General features: G+C 40.4%; 1 protein-coding gene across 14 annotated transcripts in view; it reads right to left on the bottom strand.

Annotated features, from left to right (window-relative positions):
* Positions 1-24,236, bottom strand: part of LOC117582550 (neural-cadherin) — a 138,680-nt gene that overhangs the window by 21,352 nt on the left and 93,092 nt on the right. For 13 of the 14 annotated variants that reach the window (XM_034270363.1, XM_034270362.1, XM_034270365.1 and 10 more), the window contains one exon: positions 81-224. In XM_034270363.1, coding sequence (XP_034126254.1) covers positions 81-224 — 144 coding nt within the window. Of the gene's footprint in view, positions 1-80; positions 225-9,645; positions 9,669-24,236 lie in introns of those variants that run through there. The other variant, XM_034270376.1, reaches the window with a different exon arrangement.

The following is a 24,236-nucleotide window of genomic DNA, read 5'->3' as shown; positions in this document are numbered from 1 at the left end:
CAAATATGTATGTTAAAGATAATAATTCTGGAATTTTCTTTGGGGAATATTCTTGAGTGTATTCTCATATAAATACTCACACTCATCGTGATCCTTGGCTGTGACTGTTAGCACTGTGTGCTGGATATCCTCGTTCTCATCCACTTCGGCCTCATACAGCGATTTGTCGAAATAGGGAGGATTATCGTTTTTATCGGCAATGCCAATGCGTATGAATTTGGTGACTGTGAACGAGAGAGAGAGATGACATTTTGCTTAGTTAAATTTCTCATTTTCAATTTCAACACTTGAAGGAAGTTTTTGCTTGCGTATCTCCTTAGGGTTTGGGCCGCCACCAATGTCTGCATGCTCAATTATCACGTACTAGACACAATGGGGCAAACTTTAGCACTGACAAGGCAACAATTTGACGCCTCTTATTGAGGCCACAATCATTTTGTTTGCCTATTTTTACAAGACGATGTTTGGTGTACTCTCGAAGAAGGGTGTGATACATTTTTACAGTGGTTTCAAGTGAAAAAGGAGAACCATAAGCCGCCACCAAAAAAAATGCAGCAATGTTTTTATATCTCAATAGAAGTCCTTCCATTTGAAAATTTATAAGTTCTTTAAATCCAATTAATATAATAGCAGGGCTCATTGGAAAACTGCTATTTCTGTTAATTGAATATTAATTATACAATTTACTTATTGTTTAAAAACAGATTGTAAATATAAAGAGAGAGAAAAAAAAAAAAAAAAAAAAAAAAATCCAATTAAATCACATCTGTCTACATTTTCAAGGGTATCTGTTGCTTCGACATGGAATTTAACCTTATTTTCCCCTACTTATTTACTGGTTGCCGCCTACGCATTTTGCATACTAAGCAGCTAGAGATATTTTGGTTTCCTATTTGATTCGTATTTGCATGTGTGATGATGTAATTTATTTGATATTCATAGATTTTCCATTTTGCTACAGGGATGTTCCCTGGATGAACCTTAAATGTAAGGTAATGGGAATCGAAATAAATTTAAGTTGTAAAATTATTTTCAGGCCATTTAAGACTCAGTGCTTCGCTCTTGACTTGTTCGCATAATTAACCATTATTACTTTTCTAATGTTAAACAACACGCATTGTGGCTGGGAAATTGCCCGGATTGAATTTCATGAATGGACAAGGGCCTCGCCCTTCTGCCTCAGTTGGGCCACAGAAATCATATAGATATTTAATATGCAAGTGCATGCAAATGGACGAGAGAAAACAAATACTGACTAGCTCCGAAGACAATACCTTCCTGTGGGCAGAGGGGAAAATTCAAAACAAAGAGACTGAAACGACATATCAGTTGGAAGGACTGGTCAAGTAAATTACATATATCATTTATAATAACAACACTCGAAGCCAGTGCTCTTCGCTTTAATTAAATAAATGCAGGAGCCTGTGGAGTTGCCGAAAAGGCAAACGAACAGAACTTGAGACCAAAGACCTGAGACCCGGACATTGCACAGATTTATGTTCCAACATTTGCAGCAGATGTGTCCCAGGATACGACAAACTTTTGCCGCTTAACAGCACATATACAACTTGTTAGAGATGTTTTGAGAAGATGATGTTTTAAGCGATGGTATTCGGACACATTCATACCTATTGAAAAATCTTTTGAAACAACTAAAATAGAGTTTTGAAAAAGGTTACATTTTATGGCTGGAAGGCACAGATTTAGATTATTGGCTCTTTGAGAATTTCATTGAGTTATGCTTCAAGAAAGGCAATTTCTGAATACTGTGTTATTCGTCGGCAGAAAACGTTTCGTGCCACAGCAGCCCTACTTCGTCCAAGTGTTTCTGTTTATCAATTTACTTATGGAAAGGTCTTCCCTCCCTCTTCTTCGAAGTCATGCAAAGGACACAACTTTCACTACACGTAAATGTCCTAGGACTGTTTGTGTTTTGGCCTATAATTTGGCCCAGGTCCTGGGATTGGACATATCTGTGTGCCAGAATTATGCACATTTACAGGTTGACAACTCTGCTGCATGTGCTGCATTTGTGGCGCACATGGCGTATGTATAATAAGTTGCCAAAGAGGGAGCCACTATATGAGCATCTGTGTCTTTGTATGTTCAGTACGCTTAAATTAGCAAATGTTTGGGACAACGTTTTGAATTAAATTTATGGCAAAACATTGCTAATTGCGAACTCAGTTGCATTTCGGTTTCCATGTGACGACATTTTAATTAAAACTTGGGGAAAATCATGCCGCCCGACTGCCACTCGACGGCATTAAATGCAAATCATTTTCCAGCATACTTATTAATATTTATGCTTATGTAACAGAGAGCTCTCTGCAGACAGAGCATGCATTTGCCGGATGGCTTATATTAATTTTAGAATGTGTATCTAAATGTTTGTGAATTTTGTTGGCAAAGTTTACTTTTCTGTGTGTTTATTTGGGGAAAAGTTTCCATGCAAAACATCACTTAGAGTGGTACAATTAGGGACTACTCTTATCTGATAGTATTCTACCATTTAACCTCTTTTATGTCTTTTACTGATAAACTTTAATTAAATAAATGTATCAGAATATACAGAGCACAACCTTTTCCTTATGTTGTCCTTTGTATAAGTATTCAATATTTAAATAAAAGTTGATTTAATTTTCCACTTTACCTTTTGGTTGCTTTCACAACCCCATCTTATTACATTAAATTCTCCCAGCAATTTTTCCCCTGACTTTATTACATCAGAATTCAATTTATCGATGTATGCCTTGCAATATACGAGTACATACATTGAATGATGTGTTTAAGTTATGAAAATTTCACGTTGCCTCATATTTAATGTCGAGTTTTTGTTTTTTTCTTTCTTTCAGCGGCATGTCATGCCAAAGGGAAAACCCTTTGAGTTCTGTGGTACGCGCATCCTGGACATGAAAGCATCAGGTAAATGGAATTTTATCCAAAGGGTGCGTGGAATTTATATTATTTATAAACAGAGCAACCTTTAAAAGAAAACCAAACGCAGAGTCAAAGTTTAATCTAATTTTGAAAAGCTTTTATCCCGTGACATTTTTATCGGCTTAAGGCGCACATCTCTGCAAACACTTTATCTATTTATCCAACACCATTTTTATTGCATTTCCACTCAAGAAAACTAAACTAAAGAGGAAAATTGTGAGGGGAAAAAATAAAATAAAATATATCCATCCCATTGAGCTTGTGAGATTTCGCACAGTCTCTCAGATTTGTCTGTGGATGGGGGAAAGGGTGTGTGTGTGTTGCGTGTGCACTGTTTGGACAGCTGCTCAGAATCCTTGGGATCGGCAACAATGCTCCATCTATGGCCGTAAAAATTGACATTGAAGCAATTTGGGTTAACTGCACTCGATTGAAGGGGCAGGCAAAGAATGGAGTGGCATAGAGTACCAGAATCAAAGTCAACTTTAGCACTTATTTAGCTCATATAAAATGTGTCGCACATTTTAGGATATCTCCCACCACTCGCTGTTGCCGAAATAAATAGTGTTCGATTTTTTTTCCATTTCTTTCCATACCGATTCGATACCGTCTCTCAAAAAGATGTCACGCTTTGGTGCACAAAATGGCACAAGCCACGCCTTCGAGTGTCATAAATTTATGCGCTATTTTCGCCTGTTAAGGCACACCCCAAAGTCCCATCCCACACACACACACTTTGGCGTACATATATCTATGTATGTATGTATGTATGTATGTACGTGATGTGGCACAATGTCAAAATCAAAGATGCCATATTTTTCCCAGCTTTCTTTAGCAGAGCTCTCCCCCACATACTTCCAATTCTCTCCCAAATATTCCTCTAGCTCCCATTCTCCACCCATATATTCCTCTCATTCTTCCGTTCCCATCCTCTTGCCTTCGTTTGTGTTATTTGCTGAGGCAAAAGTTTATCGTCAAGTTTTGCACTTGAATGAATTCTAACGATATTAAATAGCACAAAAAATAATAAACAATCACAGGGCATGGAAGAATTATATTCTACAGCTTTCGCGGCCATTAAAGAGGGATTTTTGGTTCTTCTGTTCTGTTGCTAAGGGAAACATTTTGTTCCGTGTGTCTAAACATTCAGCAGAGCAAAAATAGCTATATATGGAAGAGATATATTTACAAAGAAGCCCTCGACCACTAGTATATCCTATGACCTTTCAGCTTGAGGTAAAACTAATTGGCCTCGCTTCAGTATCCCTCCCCGTTGCCATTTTATTTTATGACTGTGATGATTTTGCAGCACACAATGTGCCGAAAGAAATCACAACACGAATCGCTGCCTGCATCCTGCATCCTGCTCAGAGGGCGTGGCTGTATGGCAGTGTGTGTGCAGGCCATTAATGGGGCTTAATGTGGCCTGGCAATAAAGACAAGCTAACTGCATGTCCGAGAACAGAGATCACAATGTCTGTGTGGACCTTGGCTAATGCCATTCAGCCATCCAGGCAGAAATGAAAGGAAAGTAAGAGAAAGGAAAGGAAAGGCAAAGGAAACTGCAAGTAAGGCCAAGACATCTAAATTGTTGCAAAAATATTTTATTGCAATTCTTAAACTCTTCGCTTGCTCGCTCTACGGTTTGTGGATGTCGTAAAAAGTTGTTCAAATGCATTTTGTCGCTTGGGTGATGCTGCTGCTGCTGCTGCTGCAGTTTCTGCTTCTGATTTTTTTATGATTGTGGTCTCCGTCTGTCAGTTGGTCGGGCGGTCGCTCTGTCTGTCAGCCCATGTGACTGGCAGATCCTGTCGAGCTTCGTCCTTCGTTGGGAGAACAAAAATTTATGCGAGGTCCACAACAATGTTGCGGTTTCTCTCCCTGATATTTTGCGGATGTACGTATATGATTGTCATGTTTGTGGTTATTGAGGTTTTTCCTCAGCACTTTGCATTTTCACACCCCATATGACAGCTTCTGTCTGTCAATGGCCCCTCAATTAGTGAGGTTCCTGTTACACGATATGTGTTCTGTGGCGTGAATATATGAATGTACTTTACTATCTTCCGATGAAAGGCATCGAGCAACTGAAGGGCGTCTGTTGTATAAACTAGTGCCAGAAATGTGGGTGGCAAAACATACTCAATTGTCGGTAAAAAAGGCACGGTGCAACATTAGCTTAAAGCTCAATTCATTTACAACATAAATTACACATGATTTATTTCCACTTTGCTGTAGCTGTTCTTCTGCTTGTGCCCCCAACAAAAGTTCACAAATTCAAGGACACTTTTTAATTAGTTTATATGCCAGACACAGCGTCACCAACACCCACGAAATAACACCCGAAAAAACCATTAAAATCAATTGACAGCAAGACAAACCTCCACGTCGTTGGGAAAGTCAACAACGAAATTTTTGTCACGTACTCGAGGCATTGGCAAATTTATGATGCCAAAATTTGACAGGCGATATCAAGGGGCATTAATTGATACAAAAAATAATCTATGGCACCCAGGTGAATGATGATAAATCGTGGAAAGTGGAAAGTGCGCCTCCAAGACTGATGATGGAGGGGAAAAAAAGTTTTTCCTCAATTTTCTTAAGGCTTTACTCGGCCTTTCAAGTTGAAAGTGAATACTAAATGTGGCATTAAGGCAACAGAAGGAGCAGCAGTCTTGCAACACGGCTGATAATAACATTTGCGGCAGGACAAGAAAGCAAACGAGTTTTTGGGCGCTTGGTGTTTTGCGGTTTTTGTGGTACAAGTGAAAGTAGAAATGCTATAGAGGGAGAGAGGGACAGATAAAGAGAGAGAGAGAGAGAGGGAGACAAACATATTTTTACTTTTGTTGATGACATTAACACCCAAGTGGCAAGGGGAATGGGCCAACAGGAACATCTTGCAAGCCCCGAAAATAGTTGTCATTGTTGCCTCTGGTGTTGCTGCTGCTGCTGCTGCTGCTGCTCCTTTTGCTGCATACGATTGTGTACAATTACCAAATGGCCATAATTCTGTTGTGACCAAAAACTAGAGCCTCAGTTCTTGCACTTGACTTGTTTATGCCTTGTGGTTCGGAGCATTCTGGTTCTTTGAATTTATGCAGCTACAGCCCCCGAACAGCTTTTGCATAATGAATGGGTTGGCCCTGGGTTGGACATGGCCATGACAATTACTAGTCAGAGCCACTCTCCGATGTGCACCACCAGTCCGAGGGAGATTCATTTTCCAGCTCCATTTTCCGTTTTCGACAGCAAATTGAGTGCCACAAAAGTTGGCTCTGTCATTGGGATCTTCAAGTGGGAATATCGACGGAGAATGGAGTGAAATCTGAGGGGAAGAGACGACAGCTCTAAAATGTCGCTAAACTACGTCAAGTGGACAAAGTGCTATATCACCAGAAACTTGTCCTGGAAACACACCTGCGACCACCTCTCGTGAGCCACGGGGGCGACTAATCATGATGAAGGGACAGGGCAAGCCCATGTCATAGTTTAAATTATGTGCGAAACTTTGGCCAAAACTTTTAATAGCATCCACAGCTTGCACTTGTGTAAACATGTCGAGAATTCCGGCTAACTCCCTGGCATATGTCCATTGATTGGTTAGCGTATCCTTTAGGGAGTGGAAACAGTTGCCCCAAATGCGTGCCAGGCATTCACAAGACATGCACTTCGTTTGAGTTTTCCCCGCTCTGCAGTCAAGCATTAAATTGCCCCTCTCAACTTTCATCACGACTGTTCGAACTCGGCTGCAAGAATATTTTACAATTTGACTAAGAGAAACGCGACAGGTTGCAGGATGATGAAGTGAGGGGAGTCTCAACTAATTGAAGTTATTCCACAAAGGCAGTTTTAGCTTTAAGAGCACTTCCTTACAATCCGCTCTATCGTCTTAATGGTGGAAAGTAGCTAACAAATTAGAATCCTATTAATACAAATTACTTGTATTCCGTTTGTGGCTGTTGTGTGACTTTGACCTTGAGTTTTCGAGAGGGGTGGGCGCAGACATTACAGTAACATCGGTCTCATACAAATGGGATAATTATCCAGCTCTCGAATGGCCATTAGGCATCTGAAGAACTTTCAGCATTTGATAAACTCAAATTAATTACATTGATTTATGCCCTCACGGGTGCCAAACACAGACCAGAGACCAAAGACATAGCCGTCAGTCGGGATAGTCACGCGTGACTTATCGACACGCATCTCGGGAGTGACACAGAGACATGAAATGGGCCATGGAAAGCGAGTTTTTGCCTAGACAAACCCTGCAGACAGACCCACGCATCAATCAACTTTTTGCAGCAATTTATCAAACTATTGCGATGCAATACAATTTAAATTTTTGCCTAGTTTTGCGGCAGCACGTCCACAAATTGCTTATTTTACTTTAGATACAGTACACAGGAGTACACACGAGGGCGGAATAATAGTGGTTTCTTTTGAGTTTGTGATACGAGAGACAACACATGGATGGATGGTGAAAACGAAAATATAATAGAGACTAGATAGAAATAAATAATTCAAATTTCTCCAAACTAATTTCGCACACAAAAAGTGTCAGTTCTATTCTTTCGACCACAACTGTGCTATGTGCTAGCACTTACTGCAAGTATATATTTGCTTTATTTTTTATGTGCTCTACTCATGTGAGTGTTGGCTCGGGGGAATGGGGGAATCGCATCAACAATGTCGTGCGCATGTTTTGTCAATAATATTTTCCATTTGATTGATGTTCCGTGCCATAAAAACCATTGAGATGTGCTCCAAATGGAGATAGAATACGGAGCACAGGAAAGAGAAAGGAAACCTATCGATGTGGACATACACACAGAGTCATTCCCATACATAAATATGTATTTGTTCGCGTATATATGTTCATAAAAGCGTCTCCAGACTTCTACCACAGCCTGTGCTGTGCTGTGTGGCTGCCACAGTTACTTTCAACTAGCAGATGGTGCTGCACAATGTTTTGGCTTTTATGGTCACAAATTCATTGTTGTTACAGCACTAGGTTTCCTCTTTCTCGTCTATCTACATCATCCCACTATAAATATTCTTTATGCCCCATTGCGGTCTGTGGTTGACTCGTATTACAAACAATGTGAATGGGAATGTTTGTGTTGGGTTCGTCTACAATTGCGGGTTTATGTCTGTTCCACACCTAAGCATAAAATTTCATTTTAGCTGCAACACGTTTTCATTAAAGTGAGGTTAACAAGTTTGACCTTGCGACAGGGGGATGGATAGGAAACTCAATGAAATGCTATAAAAATGTTGAGAAAGTTCTTCTCCACAGCTGCCATATCTGACCTTGCAATGTGTTAATAAAAATAGAGTCTTGCTGCCGATTGCTTCAGGTTGTTTTCGGTTTCATGGTTTCCTATCAAAATATATGGTCCCTGGTGCTCAGAGTTTATTTTAATTCTACGAATTGACTACGGCTTCCAATATTCCACGTTAAAAATAATATATTTGAAATTTAAGTCGATTGACTATCTACGGCTCCTGACAATCCTCATACTCTAGAATTTATTATCATGGAAATTCATTGAAATTTTATTAAAAAAAACGAACAATCAAGAAATATTTCTTTGAGTTCCACTCTACAATTTCCATCATTTATTCTCTATCAAAAACAATTCCCATCTCGTAACCTGGCAACACAAATATTGCACAGAGAGATCAAATATGCAATCATTTCAAATAGAAGAATATTAAATTCGGCTCTAAACAAAAATCTTTTTTCGGAATCAGATTTTTGCTGGTATGCAGACGGAAGCAGGGCTTATCTGGGGCACACGAATTTATAGATATGATTTTTGCCCCTTTTCTGTTTCTATTTGTATTTCAATTTTTGATGCACACACTCGTACCTGTACTCATGCAATGTGTGCAATGAAATTATTTGTGCAAATGAAACAATGAATGGCTAGAGCTCAAATGTTAGTTGGATGATTTTGGAAAAAAATGTGTCTAAAAATGTTCCGACAGTTTTTGTGCGCGGAAATGGACTCATAAGATACGTATGTATGTGGGCTGCTGTTTAGATTTTCCGGTGAACAGTGCCTGTGACTGTACTCGATTTCCCTAACGGTTCTTTTTGTGTTTCCGAAATTTGAGTATACATTTTTGCGTGAAAATAAAAGTGCCTGTACCCACAAAACGAAACAAAAAACAAAAAAAAGAAACTCGCCACAAAACCGCATGTTGCACTTGGTGTTCTACAACCGAATGCATGCGAAATGTTTGTACGTTTTTTCACCATTCATGTCTGCCTCTTCATGTTGCTTTGGTCACTCTACAAATCTTGTTGGCATCCTGTACCGAGGTGTATCTACATATCTGTGTATCTCTGTGTGGGAGTGAGTCCCTCTGTGTGTCATGCATATTTTTAGGTATTTTCCTGTCCCTTCTCTCAGCTTTCGTTTCGTTTATTTCCATTGTGTTTTATTGACCCAAGCACATGAAAGTTTCAGTACTGTTCGTTGACTTTTCCCCCCAATCCCAGGGTGCTGCTTCTGTATTTTCTGAGCAGCTTAAAGTTAAGAGGGATTGCTTATAAAGTTAGCTGCACTGAACTCCAGCGTCAAAGTAATTAAAGTTTTTCCTTCATGCGGTTACGCCGAGGTACCAACCTCTGACCCCCAGTGCGGTTTCTGCGGTGCATTCGCTCTATGCAAGGGGGTCATATACGGGACTACACGAGGGCATGTGACTTTATTCACCTGCAAAGAAAAATAAAAGAAGTGGATTAGTTTTAGTGTTGGTTTTCGATCGCTTAACGTCATAAATTGTATGAAAATGCTGGACATCGTCTGATAAATTGAATGTTTAATGGAAGAGTTAGCACAAAAATATTTTACCCCACCTTGCCTTCATGGCATCATTATGAACTCTAAAGCTCATCCCCTTGGGGCCATCTCCTCGTATACTTCCATCAAAGGAAGTTGATATTTACTTTTGCCTCTAATGGCAAACCTCCTCCCACAGTCACTAATCAAAGTATCAGTTTACTTGTGCCTCAGATTAATGAAAGATTTACTTGTCTCGGATTACATAGGCCTGGGGCGAATTTCAGTTTTATTTGCTTTGAGTCCCCACTGCGAACACTTTAACACTTGAAACAAAATAGAATTTTAATTAAATTGTTTTCATTATATCCCTAAAACGTTGTTTCTTATTTTTTCATAAGCTCCACACACACAAGGGAAGAAAGTCTGCGCTTGACAGTAGAAATTCTTTGTTATGTGAAATTACATTTTTAACATTCTTTCTTATGGTAGAAATTAATTTTCATGGTTCAAATAATGTTTGTTATTTCATACATTTGTTTCATTCATCGGAAAACTGCAGGAAGTACTTTTTGTCACAAGAATTTCTCCCTACTCTCTTGCATAATCTGTATTTGACGTTTGGCAGAAATCACGACAAAAGGTGACAATGAAAAGAAAAGAAAAATGGAAATCCCAGCGCAGAGGGAAATCACAAGCGAATCCCCGAGCTGGACCACACAAAAAAGTGCTTTGTAATCAGCTTAAAGCGAAAGGACTTTGGCAGTGGAGTTCCCCACTTTCTCCCTCTCTCTCTCTCTCGCTTCTTTTTTGTTGGTGTGAATCTTGCATTTTGCTTTTTCTTCCATGAGTAGGTTTCTTTTTTTTTTGTGGCTTCTGTTTGTTATGTGAACCAATTAGTGGACTTTTGGGGTTACGCTTTACTTGATTATATAAGCGATGAACTCGTGGATAGTACTCCTCTGTCACTCTCCTGCTGGTGGATAACATTGCAGGTGTTTCCTCCAGCAGATAATTTCATGGCTGTCTGCTTGCCCAAAATGTATTTAATTAACTTTAATTTGTTTTAATTAAAAACTTGAAAACTAAATAGAATTCGCTAACCGAGAATGTCCGGAGCGAGAGGCAAACAAACACTGGAATTTGTGTCACTAAGCTGCTCCGCCTGATCCTAAGCAACATCGTGGGGCAACAAAATGGGGCATAAAATAAAAAACAGACAAAAACAACGCGAAAAGAGTAACATAAAATATTGTAAAACAGCGTTCTCTGTTGCATTTTAATTACATTTGCATAAGATGCAGCTTATCTGCCCCATGCACCATGCCACGCTGTCGGATCGCAGTCTGTGCCATTGCAAAGCCCTGAAAACCTTTCGATTTATTTTTCCTTTCTTGCATATTTAAGATTAGAGTTTAAAACTGAAAGGAGCAAAGGTTAAAAGTGCTTTATGTTGGCATTATTATAGTTTAAAGTGGGAAGTCGCCTCTCTGTTTGACAAACAGACGTTTATTTACAATGTTTCTGTGCTCTCTGCATATCCATATCCAAACTATGTCTGCTCTGATTTCCCTGCATGCATTTATATAACTTTTCACAGAGATCAAAATGCATTAAACAAGGAATTTGAGGATCAGCTCTCTCACACTCACAATTTTCAACATAAGAGTGTTCTCTTTTTATTCCATATAATTCCTGATTAATCTTCAATGCCATTTACATGTCCGAGCTATAAAAAGTGCGCTCCAATCTGTTGGCAATTATGTGAGAATGGAAATTCTTTTTCATTTCTCACTTAATTACTTTCAAAAAATGCCACAAGAGTTGAATGCACATCGTGTATCCCATTGGCCACTCTTGACATTCACGCATAACAACGGAAAAGCCATCCTCTCTGGCTCTCATCATCATCATCATCCGCAACGGCGTCATTTGGTGACAGTTTGTTCAAACAATTTGCACAAAAAACTCGAAAGCCGAGCATTTAACAAATACCCCAGAGAGTCACAGTCAGAGCCACAAAAAAAAAAGTACTGTCAAAATAGTGGCCGCAACAAAAAGTGCTAACAACGGAAGAGGGGCTGGCCAGAAAAAAAGTATTCCATAAATAAAAGCGAGTCAACAATCTCGCAACACGTTGCAAGTGGCAATGCACATTGTTATCAACATTTCTCTGTGTGTGTGTGTGTGTGTGTGTGCGTGCTGTCCCTGGCAGTGGGGTGTGGCACGTGCCACAGATTAATTGCAGAGTTGTGTTTCAAAAACTTGAGCTTGGGCATAGCCAGAGGCAGAGAATTATGGAATTGAGGGTTCGCTAAGGAAAGAGTTAACTGAGTGGAGGATATGTTTTATGCTTTAATTGTGCTTTTCTGTCCTATTACTTTCAATCACTGTTTTACATGTCCATATGTCCATGTTCTCTCAAAAGAATCAAACAAGCACTACATAGAGAGACAGAATTTACACACAGTTTAGTGACCAATTCATAGATGAATCGAAGATTAAAGTCAACTTGTTAGCATCCTTTTGTGGCCGGGCCTAAATTCCCAATATATCTCTCTCTCTCCCTGTGTGGGTACCACCTCGTTCCTCAATCTCTGCTCGGCCCACTGTTTACCTTACGTGTTCACATTTAGTTCATTTGTTTGTGCAGCTTCCACTCAATATGTTCGAGCAGCAGTTGCTGTTGTGGCTTATTTCATTATCCCACTCCTTCAGGGCCGATAGTCATGTATTTCTGGCTGCCCCTTCGTGCCTCCGTTGTGCTGATAGTGCAGCTTGCGGAGGAGGAGAGCTAGAAAGAAATCTCTCCCGTTTCGGGCCAAGTCAGCTCATCTTGATTTGGCTTTTGGATGCGTGTTTGCCGAGGCCTGACCTCGTTCTACGTCCGTCCGTCCGTTCGGGCTCTCTGCTCTCTCGACTGTTCGGTGTAGCAATCAGTGTACGCCTAGAGAATTTACTGGCTCGATGTGGTGGTAAAATCACAGTCGCTTCAATAAAATATACACGTGAATGTTCTTTCCATCTTCCCTTTTGTGTGTGTGTGTGCCGTGTCCTTGGCAGAGGAAGCTTTTTGCTAATTTGTTGCCAGTCGAGCGAGCGGGTTTTAAAGCAGCTGCCGAGCAACTGCTGGCCAACTGCTGATAATAATTTCCATGACCCCAATTTCGGAATGGGTGTGGGAGATTCAATAAAACAATGGAATGAAATTCAATTCGTAGGAAACTCAATTAGTCGCTGTAGAAGGAATATTCTTTTTTTTATATTCTCTCTCTCTCTGGCTTCCAGGCGTTGACTGTATTTTGATTATAAACTTTTCTGAATTATGCGACTCAATTGTGAGCCACAGAGAAAAATAAAGAACGAGAGAAGAATAAAAGAAAACGAGACACAAAGGCCACAAGGAAGAAAAAAGTTAAACGAGAGTCGAGGACGTGTCCGTGGGATAAAATGTTGCCAGAATTCTGCTCCTTCTAACAATTGCACTCTGGGTCCACCCAGGAGCCACACAGACAATAAGCGTTTCGACCATTATATTAGTAATAATAGAGAAAAGTAAGCAATGCTGCTGGTACTCGTAAATGGTGCTTGTGTTTGTCCTTTGGCGCAAAGGAAACTAGAACTTTAAGTCCAGCATGCGGGTCCCATCTAAAGGGAATTGCAGCTAATCAATAAGCATCTACAGATGTATGTAACTTAAATTGTTGCATAAAAGTGTACTCTAAAGATGAATGAATAAGTTATGGACTGAGATCTAAACCTTAAGAAATGTACATGTCACATATCCAACGACCATCTCTGACCACAGGCAGCGACACGTGCTGGAAGTTTTGTCTAAAGAAAACTTTTTGCTTCAGCAATTTTTTGTGTTGTCCTTCCTGGCATCGCATAACAGCGCCCACAATCTCTTGCTTCTTCTGTGGTCGCAGCAGGACCTTCTTCTTCGAGACATTTACGACTTGTTATGAGGCCAAGTCGAGGATGGGGGCCCTTAGAGCCAAAGTGGCAACACTTGAGCTCAATTGTCTGCGCGTTGACAATGCGAATTACAGCGGGGGGAGAGACAGAGTAAATGAAGCACCCGCTTTGCTACCACAAAGGATATATATAATTTAGAGAGAACTTTAAGGACCGCCACAGCCACCTGCCCCTGGCACCGCACAATTAAATCATCAAAAGTCTTTGGGTGCAAAAGTTATTTACAATCCCCTTTCAATGAATCAATAAGGTACGAGTGGGAGGAATCAACTTTGACAGAAGTCAAATGGGGTTTACTTTCGATTGTGTGAGAGAGGAAAGACCATAAAATTCTGCAGTCTCACACAAACTTTTGCAGTTTTACCATTTTATGGCATTTGTAGGAAAAGTTTTTTGGTTTTTTGACTTTGTTTTTGTGGTTTTCCGTACGTTTCAGCATTTATGGCATTTCTATTTGCCTGCTACTGATTTTATGTTTTTGTTTATTCTTAGTTTTTGCCCTTACTTGCAGCTTTAATTTGATTACCCTAAATGAAAAAGGATTTTGGGCCTATGGATTCTCTTTATCAACCTAATGTCTTGAATATATTTGTCTTATTTTAATATTAGCCATAAACCAAAGACAGGTTAACCCGAAATAGTGTACATATAAACCAATCGTGGCAAGAGGCAACTTTGGAACGTTTTAATTAGTTTGCGGAACGAACACTCGGCCACACATACAATTCTCAAAGAGTTCCAAGAGGAGACGTATGCGCAATGCACAATTACATAATGACTTAATTAAAGTTTTCACAAGAGCAGCAGAACAGCAGCCAACAGAAGCCCCACCTTCACTTCACCGCCACCAACCTGATAATTAATGCAAATCTTTAACACGCACTAACAATTCCAAGTTTGTCGGCGCATAATAATCAACTCAAGTTGTGGAAAAACTTTTACGTTTATTATCAGCAAGCAGGCCCACGGCAAAAGCATATTGCACACACAGATTGCAATGCATCTTAATGAGCATTTGAGCTGGCTAAAAAAGAAGGTGAGGGAAAAACGTAAGAGGCCAGCCAGTAGGCCCGAGCATGATAAAGTGCAGGCCCTAAAGTCCACTCAACCATAAAGATATTCCCTGAGACTCTGAACTTGGGCTTGACTGCTACTTCCACGGTTTCTGTTCCCTGTTCTGTTCTGTTCTGTTCAGTTCTAAGCGGCTTTAAGTTGGCGTGAAAAATTGTTGAGCCAAGTTGCAAGAAGTTTTCGGGTCAATTAGAGAGTGCGGGAGAGAGTAGATAAAGGGCAGAGTAGATAAAAGGTGCGGGACATAGTAGATAAAGGTGAAGGAGAGCAAAAGGTGGAGTGGATGATGCTCCAATAGATTTTGGAGTCAACCTTCTTTCACTGACATGATAATGAAATTTTTTGTTTTCTTTTTGCCTTTTTAAAATTTTTTTCTCGTATTACCTGTTTAACGTGATAAAGGTCGCCGTGTGACAGCTGGTCGAGCTAATAAACTTTCGCACTGATTGTGCTAGAAAAATGTGATAAATCACTGGGAAAATGACATCGAATACAGGACACCCTTAAATGTGTACACAAAATATAGGACAGTCTTTAAAGAATTTTCTGTATGCTCTGCTTGTCTGACTTGGGTATTGGAATCTCTCTGCAAGTATATATTTGAAGACCCCTGTTGTCCCAGCAGCGTGCACTTGACACAAAAAGTTTCCCCAAATGGTATAATTGTCAAATTATCGCAGCAGAATGACAAACAGAGAATGGGGAAAAGGTGGACAAATGGCAATGGAACAGCTCTAGTTGGAGCAAAGTATAAGCGAACAAATGGCAATGAAAAAGCTAAAGAGGGATTAGAGGGAGTTTATATGAGGAAAACCATTTTGGTCATTGTCCAGTGGCGTCAACTAATTGTAATGAATTTTTCAATTCTCCCCACATCCCCACACACACACTAACCAACACACGCGAAGATATATATGGTGGATCCAGAATTTCCACGGACTGATGAATGATGCACACTCGCTGCTGTCATCCATCACAGGACACAGACATGGACTTGGTGTTTGTCGGAAATGGAAACGCGGAGCTTTTTGCGGTCAAAGTTAGACAGACGCATGGCTTCTCGCTGGCTATCTCTTTCTGTGGATTTATATCCATCTCTCTCAGTGGATTTTTCCCTGGCTTTCTCTTACTCGTTTTCCCTAACTTTACTGCTGTTCAATGAAAAATTAGACAGACAGCAAGAGAGAGAGAAAGAGAAAGAGAGTGTCTGAAGCACGCATTCACATTTGTAATCCAAAATAATGGCATTTTTAAAGTGTTGCCAAATGATGTGCAATGCCACATCTTCTTTCTCTAGCTCTCCGGCAGCTCTTTCTCTAACTGCCAGCTCTGTGGTCGGGGTAAATCCAATCCAAGAGTCAAGGACCCCCTTCAAAGAGGTAATTTAAAACGGATAACCTGATGTGTAGACAATTCGATTGTATAACCTTGTACGTCCATTGTTAATTTTCACATTGCTCTTGCACTCCTTCAGTTGTTGTTTTTCCCATTGACGTATTTTCACAGCCGAGGCTGAAAATGAAATCTAATTAGAGCTCTCACATTGGATAAAAGCAAACGAGCCGAGCCCCCGAAGATGGTATTTGGGTACAACACGCGATGGTAATTGATGCTAAATGTGTGTGTTCCGATGGAGTAGGGATGGGGGCCTGGCTACGGAGGTAGGGGATGCCTGCAAAAGGGTTTTGTGGGCCCGCCTGATTGTTTGCTGCGTGCAAATGAGTAACAAATTGAAATAGCTCTGCTGGAATTTGTTTTGTGGCTGGCATGGGGTATGTAGCGATTGCTGGTCGAGCTTTCAATTAATTTAGGTTAAGGTTTCAGCATGTAAGAGAGATTCTCTTAAAGTATTGTTTAGGCTTCGAATCTTAACAGAAATTGTTCATTTAAAAGTGCATTTCCCCTAATTCATTCTCAAAGCTTTCTGAAACCAGAAATAAATGAGCAACACTGGTGTCTCTAATTTGCTATGCCAATCATTTAAGCTGGCTGTCCTCCCCTCTTTCAGCTTTGCCCCATTTTGTCTGCCAGAGTGCTCAGTATATTTGTTGCTGATTTAGCCCAGAGTCTGCATATAGTTTTCCAATTAAGCCAAATAACTGAAAAATGGCAAACCGTAATTTTTCCCCGAGCTTGTCATCCTTTTTTGGGGTGGTGGAATAAACAAAACAGAACAATAATTGGAATGACAGCTAGGGGAGAGGGGTATCCATGGCCTGCTTAAGATATTCAAGGCGCTCTCATTTGCACATTTCCGTTTCGTTTTTTTTTCGCTTAACGGAAGTGCTGCATACGCCATGTTGCCAAACACACAGACAGAGAAAATAGGGATAGCAAGTGTCTCTGAGAGTTTTTTCTTCCTCTCTCTCCCTCGGTATCTCTCTGCTCTCTCAGTCTCTCGCTTTGACAAAGTGCAACGTTGACAATTCCACGAGACTTTAAGTGAACGAGGTATTGCAGTCCAAAACTCGTTCCACATTGCGCCATCTTGTCGCCGGATGTGAATTTATGCGTATTCAGCTCGAAGGAAAATGCACAAAAAAGTGCAGAAAAAGTAGAAGAAGATTGTCTTGCAATTGCTTTTTGTGCCGTGTTACTTTTTGTCAGCTTTTCAGCTGATTTCTGTCCGCCTTTTTCCAGAAAATTAATTGCGTAGACGCGGCACAGGCAGAGGCACAGGCAGACTGTTGCAAAGGAGCGACACTTTTTCCATTTCACGTCTAAATTATTGTTTGTGTTGCTTAATTGAAAATTAAGAAATTATTCTTTCGCCACAGCCACTTGAAAAGTTTTCTTTAGCTGTTGGAAGAAGTTTTCTTTTGAGCAAAGATTTTCCTCAAAGAAATTGCGTCTGTAATAATATTTCTTGGGTTAACAATACAAGTGAAAACCGAAGCAAATTATGTGAATGGCAACCTTTACCGATTTTCCTTAAGTTTTTCCAAACATTTAAATACTTTACGTGTATCACACGACCTCTAGGGAACGTCTCACGCTTGGCTTCTTCTTTTCAGTAAGCAATTTATCCTTTTTGAAAGGAATGTCATAACATTTCTACATACTCAAGTGTCCATTGGGGAATGCCTGACAGATGCCCAGACAAAGCTACCGAATGGAACAAAAAACCCTTGATTTATTGTTGGAAATGGCCAAAGGGAAAGAGTTGAGAGCTGAGCTCTTGGAGTGAGTCATAAACAATAAGTTATTCATTTCGCGGGGGCTTAGGTACTCGTACTTCGCATAAATCAAACAATAAATCGCATAAAATGTATAAAATGTAATTAATAATTTTCCGTTTCCTCTGGCCAAACAAAGGGGTGGAAATCTTGAAGTCGTTTCCCATCAGCGAGCATTTGGCATGGGGACAGACCCATCATTTTTGAAATGAGGCGGCTACCCATGTCCTCCCACTGCCACTCACTCACATAATTGAAATGAACATAGAAACTGCATTATGCATTGATCAGAATGCCAGTCCCATGATTCTGGAATGATTTTTTAATGCGAATTTAATATTTAATTGGAAATTTTAATGTGATTCATGCGATGCATGATTGGTTTTAGCTGGAAATTCACACGCTAATGTTTTGGATTCGATTTATATGAATGATAAATGACAAAAACTGATTAAAATATTAGCCTGATGGGCACATAATTTACACAAATCACGAAAAATATGTGTTCAAAAACTCCTGCAACGATGCTAAATGTGTGCCATGTCCATGCCATGTATTTTTAAAATTCGATTTGCAACTAATAAATCGTCAGAATTTGCTGCTGATTTGTTGCCTGCAGCAGCAGCATGCGCCGCTGCCATGCAGAAATGCCTTTTGGTGATCCAGTCACTGAAATGTAAACTCAATTGACTGCATTATAGCAGGGGATTTCTGGGCGTACACCTGTCTGCAAATCCCTACGACTTTTCAATGTGTACAGGTGTGTGTTTTCTGCCTGATTTGATTGTGATTTTGGATACAGATACGGATAGAGTACGGGTAAGATTTCGTTTGCTGATTGCCAGTGAAAGGCAAATAAATTTACGTGCAGGCTCAAAGGCTCAAAAGCCAATTGAAAATTGACTGACAAATGTATCTGTGCATCTCTCTATCCCACCCTGTATCTGTGTATTTAAGTGTTGTCATTGTTGTTTATTTGTTAGATGGTCTTAAGCGATTTCGGCAAATAGTTCAGTGGGTGGAGAAGCCAACCCGAAACTGAATCACCAATTCCATTGAGCACATGACCTTGCACACTCATTAAAGCAGATCTCACAGGAGAATTTTAGTTGACTTAACTCTAATACTCGAGTACTTTGCTCCTCCGCCAGACACAACTTTGCTAATGATTTTTTAAACTGTTCATAATTCACTCTAATGAGTCCCCCCCGTTCGAGAAGGAGAAAACCAAGAAAACCCATCCAGAGTTATCAAAGTTGCAACAGCACACAGAACAGCTGAACCGGCTGAAGGATGAGATGCTTCGTTGAGGATAGCGGCATGACAATATGTACTCGTATTTGTTCTTGGGCAGTCTTACAATTTTAATTGTGTGACAAGCAAACTCTTGTAATGAATGAGGCGGTGAAGTAATTAAGTTGGCTTTACTAACAAAAGACGAGAAGAAGGATGAACAAGTCCAAAAGATAACAGCGGTAAATGAAAGTCCCAACTTGAAAAGAAAAAGGCCAAGATGAGGCTTTAGAAAGTGTCTTTACAGAAGCGTTTAGTAAGCTGTTATACGGCACATTTTAAACCATAAGTACTACAAGGAAAGGTGTATAAAGTGTATGATAAATATAGAAAAGATTTGTCCAATAAATACTGGGATATACAGTGAATTAGTTCACTTTGACTTCGGGAAAATATAAATTGTAGAAGACATGTATAAGTGTATATTTCCATTTTATAACTGGTATACGAGCGATAAGCATATGAATTCGAGTTTTCGTATATTGCAATTGTGTTTCTATGTTTATGGTTGAACAAATAATATCAGACTGGACTGTATTTGCTTATGGGAAAATAGCTTTAGAGCTTCTGACTTCGAATGTATAAGTATAAGGATTTATAGAAGATTCATATACGAGTTGCCAAAAGCTTTCAGCTTATACAGTAGAAGACAACTTGACCACCGAAAGCGTATAAGTAGAAGTTCTCTGTATACCTTCAGTGCAATAAATGGAGCTTTTGGAATGAAGTGAAAGCTTTGCCAGAATTTTAACGAAGCAATTGTGGAGAGTTTTTGTTAAAATTTATAGATGCTCTGGAGGCCTATTTTTGGTTGTCCTTTAATTTCTTGTAAATTCTAGTTTAAATTCCACAAGTTCCCTCAAACATTTTTGAACAGCTGTAAAGATTATTGTTCTTGTTAAACAGCTCCATCACAAACTGTAAATTACAGACCAGACTTTTGGCTACTAAAATCCACGTGAAAACTTTCTCTCATTTCGGAAACTTTATTGCGGACGAAACTTAGTAGAGAATTAGAGAGTGTCCCGCCAGCTTTGGTCAGAATTTGAAACCAGATTATGTGTTTCAAACCATTCCGCCTCAACTGTTGCCAAAAGCGCGTTTTGTACATTGTTAGATGCAAATCAGAGAGTCCTGCTTTTGAGTTTTATACGCACATATTTTAAAGTTTTATAACCAAGACCGTGACACTTAAACGCAGTCGTCACAGGCAAAGAGGAGCTTCCCTTAGAGTGCTGGGGGTGTGTGGGGTGGGGTCTCATCCAGCTGCTGTGGCTGATGATGATATTGATGATGAAGATATTGGCAAGTTTAGACGGAGGATTGGGAATGGGAAATATGCCATAAACACTCGAGCTGTGAAATGTTTATATGCATGATAAAATCATAAATTGAAGTGACTTTGCTTATTAAATGCAGAACAGGGCACAGGGAACAGAGCAGCAAAGAAAGCAAAGTTCCAGTGATCATCGTACAAGTAAAAGAAGATATTTTTTGATGGCTCAAGTTTCGGCAGCGCAACTCGTAATGAAACGCCCACCCTCAGCGCAAAACTATTTGGATGAACAAAGTTCATTTATTAGATGAATGTTGGAGGTTCATCTTCGAGTTTGGAAACTACACTGTGGCGGTAGTATCTTCATCAAATGTTACTCATAAAAGTGGAGTCTAGTGAAGAATATTTATCAATGGGAATATATGCATTTATTCTCACATGTAAAACTCTATTTCTACTACCAAATTCCTATATGTCAAAAATGTATACTTTCCGCCCAACAAATTGAACCCATTGAAAATAGTCATTTAATTCAATTTGCTTGCCCTGGTAGGGGGCGATTGATGGGGAAGCTCTGTCGTGGAGTAGTGGGCGTGTGCGTGTGGGTTTATGTTTGTGTTTCAATCGGCCAAAAACTTTTTGACATTTCGCATAATTTATGTAGCGCAATTTGTTCTCTCTCATCCTCTCGCGATGTATGTGTGTCCACCGGTTTTTGTGCTACAAGCAAACGCATTGTTTTGGGGGCAACATATTGCGGCAAAAAGTGCGCGCGGAGGGGCCATAAACAATGGCCCAAACGAACGTACACACGGCCATAAGTTGACCCCTAAAAGCAGACAACACTTGAAATCATAAATTACAGTGCTGGACGTTTGTTATGGTACCGCCTGCGCGCCTGCCCACCGCCCGCATAAAGTGAAAACACTCGTACGCCCCGCCCTCCCATCGGTGGCCACATCGGACACCTGCCAAAAACAAAATTTAAATAAATTCACTTGTCAAATATATCGTACATAATTTCAAGTGCATTTTAAATCAATCGCCATGGACCCAGCCCAATTTCCCCCATGCCCCATTTCACGTCCGCTTGCAGCATGACGCCCTCCCTCCCTGCTCACTCTCTTTTTGTGGCTGAATGTGGGCGTTGGTCAAACAAAAACAAGAAGGAAAGTGAACCATTGGCAGTCGAAGCACCATATATATACCCTGAGAGACTGTCCTTTGGTACATTAATGAAAATATATAGTGAAGAGAAAATATACTACGGTTTTCAGTCTACAAATAACAGACTAAAACATAATACCCTCTGGCAAAGGGAAGGGTATAGCCATGCCAGAGCACGCGTCGAGTGGCTGGGGTAAAGCAAAGAGGATATCGAGGGGAAGGATGGCAACCACTTGCTTGTTCGATATTTATGACAAATGTGGCCGTGACTGTTGCAAGGGGGCGGGAGGAGGAGAGCAAGGTGGGACCAGTGGCAGGCAGGAAGCCGCAGACCTGCGAGGGTCGCCATGAGTGTTTGAGATTAATGGCCCGTCTAAAATGCTTCACGTGCGAAAAAATCTATAAAACTGACTCACACGCACATCCAAAGGTGGGCTCTGCGCGGGATGTCAGGAAAGGGGGTGCCTGGGTGGAGGCGTGGCAGCTCCCATCCCCCTTTCCCAGCTCCCTGTGTGTGTGTGTGTGTGTGTGTGTGTGTGCGTGTTTTTGACACTTTAACTGCGCTTCCACTTTGAGCATAACTTGCGTCACGCCTGTCGTCGCTGCTGTCGTTCCTGTCGTTGTTGTTACTGCACCTTGTTGGCTGTCATTTTGCGTTTATTTCCAGCCCAGGTTGTAAATGGCAGTACTGTCATTGTTCAGATGGGGGTACCATCCCCCAAAGCACCCCAACCCCCCTCTACCTAGCATTCGGAGTAGAGCCAACTTCTGGTACGCTTCACAGAATGCAGACAGCACCATTCGGTGCCTTATTGTATGCATTTAAATTTAGAACAGATGGTGGGTTTTGAGGGGTTCCAGGAAAAGAGAGAATCTCAGAATGACTAAGCGATGGAATTTATAATTCCTGATATCTATCTACTGCCTGTCTATGTTCCACAGAATATACCTTTTACCCACATGTAAATGCAGATTTGAGAGCACAAGACTCATAGCTAATAAACAAACTTTACATATTTCTAGTCGCTAACATATTTCTTTCTCTATAAATACTTTGTAAGCTTTGTAAGCAAACAGTTAATTTAATTTCAATGAAATTTTGTGAAAGATTTTATGTTATTTGAAATGGATTCTTCACTTAAAGTGTTCTTAAATTCATATTCTGCAGTCGAAGCTAATTTTATTCCCCCTCCGAACAGTTGTTAAGTTAAGAAACTTGGCTTAAAAGCCTCGTCCACCCACTCAGGCCATCCAACTGGATCAAAGCATGCCGAGTACTTCGAAGAATGCTTAGCAAAGCGGCTTACTGCTTGAAGAGCAGCACTCTCGAGGAAGTATGGATGCATGTCCATGACATTTATTGAGTCAACGGCAATAGCAACTGCATCTGCATTTCGGACTAAGCCAATAAGCGTTCCGAGTAAAGTGAAATAAAAGTGGGAAGACAGGCAACGGCAAAGGCAAATGCCTTGGCTCCGCCTTATCTCACGACAGTGTCAGGCTTGTTGCACTCGAATTTAGTTCGGTATTTGCCTGAGACACAGAACCCAGCCCATAGTACTACAGTCCCTCTGGTAGTGGTGCTGCTGAGCCCAAAAACCCAGTCTTATTCGTCTGTAAAGCCTGTTCCATTCCTTGCAATCGTCTGTCGTCACGTTTTAGCGCTTTAGTAGCTGCAATTTGTTGGAGCGTGCGGCTGGCTGAGTCTCGGGCCAAGTGCACACATGCATGTGCAAATAACTTTTTACGGTAATGCAAATGAATGCCAATTTACGGGGCGAGACATTCCAACAACTCTCTCCAGGAGCACACCCGGAAACACCCTCTCCCCCCCGCCGAACAGTTGCTCAATTGCATTAGTCCGGGCCAATTTGCGACCTGTCGAGGTGACAACTCAATGAATTCGCCACCTTTAGATCAAAATAAACTATGTTTTCTTCCAGCTTTTCAGCATCCATTCAATCCCGACACCTTTGCTGGCGGCATAGTACTTTATTCAATATTAAAAAATAAAAACTATTTAATATTGCAAAATATGCAACAGAAGCAAAAGAAACGTTGAGGTGCACTGCAAAATTTCAGTTATACGGGCCCAACCAACATGGCAAAAATAAAGCCAATAACAAATTCCTTGTTGCAGGAAAATTGTTCGACTGGCAGGTGGTTGGTAACGCAAAAACAATTGAGACAACCATAGAGAACCAACAAAATAAAGAGAAAGAAGTGCTAGAACTGTAGTCTTTGTTACGACTAAGGTGATACCCACTATTGAATTAATTGAATTGAATTGAATGGAATGAACAAAGTTGATCCAACTGCATTGAATTGCTGCTGCTATTGCCAAGAATGTATACAGAACATTTTCCTAATGGCACTGGTAACTTTCCTGTTACGCCCCATTCCTCAATCGACTATTCCCTTTGTCATCACGTACCACTGGGTATCCCCGAAACAAAACAAAACAAAACAAAAATAGAAAAGGGCGAGCACGCTGCAGCAATTAGTTATGCTTCGCTTTGTTGAAGGCATTTCAACGGAAGC

This window comes from Drosophila guanche, unplaced genomic scaffold (genome assembly GCF_900245975.1).
Source record: "Drosophila guanche unplaced genomic scaffold, DGUA_6, whole genome shotgun sequence".
NCBI classification, from domain to species: Eukaryota; Metazoa; Arthropoda; class Insecta; order Diptera; family Drosophilidae; genus Drosophila; species Drosophila guanche.
The sequence above is the reverse complement of the archived record's forward strand: the minus strand, read 5'-3'. Positions and strand labels throughout refer to the sequence as shown.